The sequence below is a fragment of the Cervus elaphus genome, chromosome 14 (assembly GCF_910594005.1).
Source record: "Cervus elaphus chromosome 14, mCerEla1.1, whole genome shotgun sequence".
In the NCBI taxonomy this organism is placed as follows: domain Eukaryota; kingdom Metazoa; phylum Chordata; class Mammalia; order Artiodactyla; family Cervidae; genus Cervus; species Cervus elaphus.
In genome coordinates, this window is record NC_057828.1 from 56,403,886 (window position 1) to 56,412,810 (window position 8,925).

An 8,925-nucleotide genomic window follows, 5' to 3' on the forward strand; every position below is an offset into this window, starting at 1 on the left:
GAAATAACCCCATGTCTGAAGCCAAATGCCTGAGAACCAGAGGACCACTAGTGTTAAGTCCCTGAGTCTCAAGTCTCAAGAGCTAGAAGATGCTATGTTCATGGGCAAGAAGAGAAAGAGGGAGAGAAAATGCTGTCTTGTTCCATTCAGGGCCCCAAGCAATTGGATGATGCCCACCCACATTGGGTGAAGGCAGTTGATGAATTCAAATGCTAATCTCTTCCAGAAACACCATGTCAGAAACATCTGGAATCAATGCCACATAAAATTAATGAGCACTGAGTCCATAAACATGAAACACCCAAATGAAGGCCTCATCCTGAGGATTTAAGAGCTGGTATTATCGGCTCTGGGGATGGAGTGGACATTGGGCTGGGGGCTTCTTATGACAAGAGGCACAGCTTCTCCATAAAATACAGGTAACATTGTATATACAGCATGTGGTGTTTCTGTAAGACGATGCATGCTGAAGCCTTAAAACTGGGTCTGGAATACTGGAAGAATACAATAAATGAGTCCTTTCCTTCTTTTCCCTTTCTAGCAGATATCCCCAGTATTCATTTCTCAAGCTTATCCTCTATTCCTGCAACAGAAAGGAAAGAAGGAAAACACCAGGCTACTCTGTCTATAGAATTTTACAGGCAAGAATACCTGAGTGGGTTACCTTTTCCTACTCCAGGGGATCTCCTGGCCCAGGGATAAAACCCGTGTGTCTTGTGTCTCCTGCATTGGCAGGCAGATTCTTTACCTCTGTGTCACCTGGGAAGCCCCTGTGCTATACTGTATGACCTGTTTTAAGCATTCTATATATGAACATTTGCACCTGCCAATTGAAAACTCCCCATCCTCCCCTCCCTACACTCCTCCCCTTGGCAGCCACAAGTTTGTTCTCTATGCCTTTGACTCTGTTTCTTTTTCATAGATAGGTATATTTGTGTTGTATTTTTGACTCCACACATATGGAATATCAGGCTTCCCAGGTGGCGCTAGTGGTAAAGATCCTGCCTGCTAATGCAGGAGAGGTAAGACAGATGTGGGTTCCATCCTTAAGTCAGGAAGATCCCCTGGAGGATGGCATCACAATTCACTCCATTATTCTTGCCTGCAGAATCCCATGGACAGAGGAGCCTGGCAGGCTACAGTCCATAGAGTCGCACAGAGTGGACAGGACTGAAGCGACTTATTGCAATATGTTATATCACATGGTGCTTGTCATTCTCCTTCTGACTCACTTCATCAGTATGATCATCTCTAGGTCCATCCATACTTCTACAAATAGCATTATTTCATTCTTTTAATGGCTGGAAAACATACACATACACACACACCACATCTTCTTTTTTCATTCTTTTGTCGATGAGCAGTTAGGTTGTTTTCATATGTTGGCTATTGTTAATAATGCTGCTATGAACATAGGGGTGTGTGTATCTTTTTTCTTAAATAATTTTAGTTATTTAGTTATTTTTCGCTACACTGGGTCTTCTTTCTTGTGTGCAGGCTTTCTCTAGTTGCTTTGAGGTGAGGCTATTCTCTTACTGTGGTATGTGGGCTTCTCATTGCAGTGGCTTCTCTTGTTACAGAGTTTGGGCCCTAGAGCCCACAGGCTCCAGTAGCTTCAGTGAGTAGGCTCACTAGTTGTGGCACATGGCCTTAGTTGCTATGCGGCCTGTGGGATCATCCCAGAACAGCAATTGAACCCATGTCCCGTGCATCACAAGGAAGATTCTCAACCACTGGACCTCCATGGAAGCTCCATGTATCATTCTGAATTCTAGTTTTGCTTGCAATGCAGAAGACCTGGGTTCAACCCCCAGGTTGGGAAGATCCCCTGGAGAAGGGAAAGGCTACCCACTCCAGTATTCTGGCCTGGAGAATTCCATGGACTTTATAGTCCGTTGGGTCGCAAAGAGTCAGACATGACTGAGTGACTTTCATTTTCACTTTTTGTCTGGTTATATGTTCAAGAGTAGGACTGCTGAATCATACGGTCACTCTATTTTTAGTAACTTGAGGAAACACCATACTGTTTCCCTAGTGGCTATACCAATTTACATGCTCACCAATAGTGTGAGAGGGAAAACAGTTTCTTATAATAGCTGTGATCCCTTTGAACGATCCCTGGCTTAGACTCTGAAATTTCTGAATTTCCCTAAAATAATGTGAAGCCTTGCAGTCAGTTCTTCTCAATATTTAGGTTGTCTGGAAACTTGGGGGTCCTTCGGATCCCCTCAGCTAAATATTCTTTACGTAGAAATTGGCAGATGCATCTATCTGAAAATAACCTTGGTTCACCAGTCAAAGAATGGAGAAAATTTGAGTGAATTTTAGGTGTTCCCTGAAGGTTATCTGAAGTAATGAATGAAAGGTGCCCCCACTGCTGTTCACCCAGCTTGCATTTGATAACAGAGCTATTTATGATTATCATTGTTACTAATCTCACTCTGTTGCAGGTATTTATAAAAGAGATGGATGGCCTGGGACTTAACATATCTATTGAATAGAATCCAATTCAAACTTTTTTTTTTAATGCAAAGTCCATTTATAATCCTGGGAGAAGTATGGTGAAAGGGATCTTTGTCAAAGTGAACAAGGAGGTGACCACTCTTCAAAGTGTCCTCGCCTTGGTGGCCAGAGGTATATGGGAAAAGTTTGGGCATCAAATAAATGGGATGGGAGAGAGGCGTGGGAAACTCTGAAAGATGGTGAAAGGGTCTCCCTTTATTTCCAAACTTAAACTTCAAAAGATTCTCCCTGTGGTGCAGCCTGGGGTGGGGTCACTCCTGATTGTGGCAGAACCTGAAACACCAATACAAGCTTCTGCATTTATTATGGGAAAGGCATTGTTTTTTTGTTTGTTTGTTTTTACTTTTGCATCTTTTCTTTTTTATTTTTATTATGATGATCATTTAATTGTAGTTTTGTGTGTGTGTGTGCTGGGTCTTAACTAAGACCCAATGGGCTTAGTTAACCAGTGGCATATGAGACATTAGTTCCCAAACAGGGATCAAACAGATATTTCTTGCATTGGAAGGAAGATTCATAACCACTGGACCACCAGGGAAGTCCCTAGAAACGTGCTGGTTTTAATGAAGAGATAAACACATTTTATTTCTGTGCCTTTGATGTTAACCTGATCATCATCTATATTGAACTTGGTTAAGTTTGAAGAATTAGCAATTATCTTTATATACTTAGAAAGATCAATCCTAAAGGAAATCAAGCCTGAATATTCACTGGAAGGACTGATGCTGAAGCTGAAGCTCCAATACCTTGGCCACCTGATGTGAAGAGCTGGCGCATTGGAAAAGACTCTGATGCTGGCAAAGATTGAGGGCAGGAGGAGAAGAGGGCGACAGAGGATGAGATGGTTGAGTGGCATCGCAGATTCAATGGACATGAGTTTGAGCAGATTCTGGGAGATAGTGAAGGACAGGGAAGCCTAATGTGCTGCAGTTCATGGGGTGACAAAGAGAAGAATACAGCATAGTGACTGAACAATAGCAACAAATCAGAAAGGAGCCAGTAAGATTATTGTTGGCTTCCAAGACCCCTAGAAAATGACTGGGGCTATTTTCCATCTGGAAGGTGTCCTCAGGGAGAAAAAAATTTATGAAAACCTCTCCTGATAGCACGTGTTCCTGGGTGACAGGGTTATTTGTCAGTGACCCACACTTACTTTTCTCTGATGCTTTGTTCTCAAAGAGCTCATAGTGCCCACCTTCAGTGACTGTCAGTGTTGGAAATGTCTGATCCCAGGACTCACACTCCTCCCTTTTCTCACAACTGAGATTTAATCTTTTTGTGTGGCTTTCTGGGCTGATCCCAAATTTCTGGGAGTAAACACCCTCAAAGATGACACTGTCTTTTGTGAGCCACCATCTTTTACTTTCTAAATAGCACCCAGAATAACATCTTTAAATCTCCCTCTTTCCTAAAAGAAAAATATATATATTTGTTTTACATTGTAGTAATCATTCACATGGTCCATCTAGGAATGCCCAGATTCAAACTGTCCTGACACACTCTTATATCTCACTGAAATTTTGACCTGTCCACCTTCAGAGAAGGTTTGGCTTGAGCCTAGAAAATCGCATCCCCCAAAGCTCTTCCTTTGCTACCTGAATAGGCTCAAAATCCCCTGTGTTTCCTACATAACACCTGAGTGAAAAGCTGATACAGGGGTGCATGTATTTTGTTTACTTTTGGAACAACAGGATTGTTTTTATGAAGCTTTGTTAATTGAGAGACATTCTGATAGTTTTGATATGGGCAAAGTTCCCCCAACAATGATGCTTTCAAGTTATGTTTTTTCTTGTTCAATGACTGAAACCAATAATTCCTTGCCCAACCAAACCCAGGAATATAATTGAGCATATTGGTCAATATCAACCAAGATTCATGAAGTGAATCCATGAATGAGTCTTTGATTCCTTCTCCATCATTCTCTATGTTTCCTGTATGTCTATCTGTTTCAATCACCTAAGGTGGAGAAAAATGAAAATCCAATCAGGATCAATACCAAGGGCTGTCTATAATCTAATCAGGTACCACTTTCTGATTGTGTTAATCAGACAGGGATGATGAGATCAGAAATGTCTATAAAAGTCTCAGCCCCTGAAGAAAGGATGCAGAAAATTCTTGCCCTAGAGTCACTGGCTGGATCTTCCATAGAGTCTGTGGTCTGAGTCCCACACCAACCACAATACACTAGTAAGTTATTGTCAGTACTATTCCTATATGGTGTTAACTGACCTTACAAGTAGCCTATAACTCCAGATGGCATGGAGAGTTTTTTTTTTTTAATTATTTCCTTTCAGATGAGATTTCAGGTTTCCATTTACCTCTCAATGTTGTTTTCCCTGAGTCCCAAATATTTTGATTTGTACTGTAGTTGCAATAATTTTTAAATGTCTTTACTAAGAAGATATTTGTAATAAAATGTCTGTAGTATTATCTCTCAAAATTTAAAATACTTCTTTTATGTACGCATGACATTCATGTCATGAGTATTTCTTTCATCTTTACCATCCAGCTTAACTAAGATGTGGACTACTGCTTCACATGACAGTCCTTTCTCCATAGACTTAAGGCTCTAAATGACCATCTAAAAGTCTTCCCCAAATAAAGTTTGCGGTCAGCTTTCAGGACCTTGGTACCTTTCCCAGTGGGACATGAATTAAGCAAAGCAGCAGATGGATTCGAATGTGCTAGTGGTTGAAATGCTTGTTCTGAATCCAGCAGGGGAGAAGTTGCAGCCCTGTGCTCACTGAGCCCACTGTGTCATATGGGCCAAGGAACGTACTTTCTCCCTTGCCAGTGCACAGACCTTGGCCTTGAGTAGGTTCTTCTGAGGGGTAGGGAGACAGTCTAAGGTCTGAAGCAAATGCCTGTTTACTGACAGTTTACACAGTATTCCTTTTGGCATAGAGTCAGCATGAGTGTACGGACCCCACCCAGCCTCCTGGACCTGGCGGGAATGCACCTGCTGAGGGATGATGACTTGGCCTTTTCTGCTCTGGAACAGCTGCCTGTGGAGCTCTTCCCACCCCTCTTCACGGAGGCCTTCAATGGGAGACACACTAACATTCTGAAGGCCATGGTGCAAGCCTGGCCCTTTGTCCGCCTGCCTCTGGGGGGTCTCATTGATCTGCCTCATGTGGGGCCCCTACAAGCAGTGCTGGAAGCCCTTGATGTCCTGCTTGTTCAGAAGGTTTGCTCCAGGTGAGTCTGATTCAGGTAACCTGGTAAAATCCTGGGTGTCTCAGAGGAAATACCTGGGGTGAGGAAAACTGGGTGAAAAGGGATGGACCAGAGGGATCCGAAGAAGGCAATGTAGAAGCCTAGAGGCCTTGCCTCACCAAAGGAAACACGTTTGGGAAGTGTAGGTATACCTACAAAACAAAAAAAAAAAGAGAACCTAAAGAACATGCCACACCTCCTTACAGTGATGCTAAAAGTTACTAGAAGTGGAGAGCCAGAAAGGAAGGGAGGGGAAGGGGAGATGGAGGAAAGTGAGTCAGAGAGGGAAGAAGGCATGGCAGCAAGTGATGTCAGGAATCTGAAGTTACAGCACAGTAGGGCAGTCTGTTTTCAAATTTTCAAGCTGATGTTTCATTCTGGGTGGATTTTAATGCATCCCCACCAATCTCCTTTTTCTCAATAGGAGATGCAAACTGCGGGTGCTAGATTTGCGGGACACTGGTCATAACTTCTGGAGCATGTGGTCTGGAGCCAGTGCTCACAGGTGCACAAGCTCAGGAAGAGCACCGGTGCCTGAGCCCAGGTCAGTGACAAAGCAGCATGTGGCTCCACTGAAGGTTTTTACAGACCTTTCCTTGAAAAAAAGGACCTTGGACAACTTCCTCACCTACCTCCTTAGGTGGGTGGAGCAAAGAAAAGCTTCCATCCACCTGTGTTGTAAGAAGCTGAAGATCTCTGCAATGCCAATGGACAATATTGTGAAGGTCCTGAGCATGGTGCAGCTGGATTGTATCCAGGAGGTGCAAGTGAGTTGCACATGGAATCTGTCCACCCTGGCTACATTTGCTCCTTTCCTGGGCCACATGAGTAATTTGCAGAGGCTCCGTCTCTTCCCCATCCAAGGATCTGCCTTCAAGAAGCAGGAGCACGATCTTGTTGTTCAAATTACCTCCCAGTTCCTGAGGCTGGGCCACCTCCGGGATCTCCATCTGGAGTCTCCCTCCTTCCTTGAAGGCCGCCTGGACCAGATGCTCAAGTGAGTGTGGACCACTGGCTGGGTAACATTGAACATAGCATTAGAATATCAAATGCAATCTCTCCTGAAGTGTAATATCCTGTAACCACACAAATCAATTTGGGGCTAAATTGGTGTAATGGTTCTTGAAAGGGACACTCCACTGTGGAGATACAATTTATTGACGGGAATGGTTAATCTAGCACTGAAGGGATTATGGTTTCTACCTTCAGCAGAGGTATGTATGTTCAAATCACTTAAAATATAGGAAATAAAGAGGGCACTGAAATGGGGAAATCACAGCAGACCAGACCAATTCTGAAGAGAAGCTCTATGCTCACCAGATTACTAATCAAAATGAGTCTGTCTTAAATACCCTGTCTGTAAAAGATTTTTATCTTTTGCTCCAGATAAGTTAATTAGTATAAGGGAAAAGTATGATTCTGGAGATGATGTTAATTGAGCTGAGAGAAAAGGATAGTAGAAAGTGGTAGAAAAATTAGCAGAGATGTAAGCCCCTCTAGACAGGCATCACATTTGATGTTGTAGGATCTTGTACAAGTTGCTTCTTTATGCATATCTCCCTAAAGCCTCAGGTGGCCAGAGGTATTGGCCTCTGAAGCCCAACTTTTCACTGAAGGAAGCCTTAGCTGAAACCATTTTCTATCTGATCACCTAGTACCAAAAATCTGTGTCCAGTTGTCCTCTGAGCACATTCTAGGGCATTCCATTATATTCATTCATCCTCATAAGGAAGTAGAGTATGTTGTAGTCTGCTTGATAAATGAGGGAGAGACCATTCAGTGTTCTATGAATTGACTCAGACACATAGTGAAGTGGACAAAACTAGCCTAGAGTGATGCTGGGCAATCAATGTATTGACCCTCATCAGAGGGTCAGACTTAACATTGGCCCTGTAAAAACCATTTGTCTATCACATGTATACATTAGTTTTAAGAACTAATTTCTTGGTTTCTCCCCAGGTGCCTTACGACCACCTTGGACAACCTCTCAATAACTAACTGCCAGCTTACGGAATCAGACTTGACCCACCTGTCCCAGTGTCCAAACATCTGCCAACTAAAAAGCCTGGAACTGAATGGTGTCACCCTAACGGACTTTAATCCTGAGCTGCTTCAAGTTCTGCTGGAGAAAGTTGCAGCCACCCTCCAGGAACTGTACCTAGACCAGTGTGGGATCAGGAGCTCCCAGTTTGAGGCCATCCTGCCGGCCCTGAGCCGCTGCTCCCAGCTCAGGTCCTTCAGCCTGTGTGGGAACCTCCTCTCCATGGCCGTCATGGAGAAGATGCTACGACAAACCGCTGGGCTTTCCTGTTTAAGTCAGGAGTGGTATCCTGCCCCTCAGGAGAGTTACAGCCCTCAGGGTGTTCCCCTGGATGGCAGGCTTCCCCAGCTTCAGGCTGAGCTGTTGGAGATTCTGAGAGACTTAGGCCAGCCCAGGACTGTCTGGCTTACATTCAGCCCCTGTCCTCACTGTGGTGATGACATATGCACTCACATGGAGCCCATTATATACAGCTGTACTAACCCTGCCTAGGTGGTTGCCTCTATCAGAAGTTTTCTTCTTGGCACTTGGAAACTGAAATCTAGGATGTGGGCACATCATGAAGTGAAAACAGAGCTATGGTTTCAAACATCAGCTCAATATGAATGGGAAAAGGAAGGGTGATCCAGTGAGGGTGCAGGATTGCAGTGGGAAATGTAGAGTCTGGGAGGTGATGGGACTTTCCGAATGATGGGTTTATAGCATCAGAAAAATGAATCTCATTTTCTGGAGAGAAATTTTGGATGCACATATTGTCATTGTCCCTGAGGGGATGATTGTAAAATAATGGTCAGAAATATAGAAACTTTCAGTGTACATGGACTCATGCCCTTCATGATATATTATTCTGTTCTCTGTTTCCACCTCAGAAACCTCCAGTGACTGATGGAAGGCAACACACCAAATTGTCTATGATCTGAAACCCTACTATTCCCACTAGTTCTCTATTCCATCATGAGCATCTTTTATCTCTTTACTTACTTCTGTGGCTATTCAGTGGATTGATACACACAATTAAGTGGGAACTACTCAGAGGCCAATGAGCCACTGGAGTGAAGAGTTCTTGGCAGGATCATCACTGCTGGCTCAGGCCGTGGCCCTGGACACGAGCAGTTCTCATGTTCTCCTGGTGGGTTCCTAGGTCT

The 8,925-nt window shown here is 43.7% G+C and overlaps 1 protein-coding gene across 1 annotated transcript; it reads left to right on the forward strand.

Moving 5' to 3' along the window:
- The first annotated feature begins 5,434 nt into the window (after positions 1 to 5,434).
- LOC122707457 (PRAME family member 8-like) lies at positions 5,435 to 8,272 on the forward strand. The gene is made up of 3 exons (XM_043922925.1): positions 5,435 to 5,721; positions 6,164 to 6,736; positions 7,699 to 8,272. The coding sequence occupies exons 1-3, from the start codon at positions 5,435 to 5,437 to the stop codon at positions 8,270 to 8,272; spliced, it is 1,434 nt and encodes a 477-aa protein (XP_043778860.1).
- Positions 8,273 to 8,925: the final 653 nt, after the last annotated feature.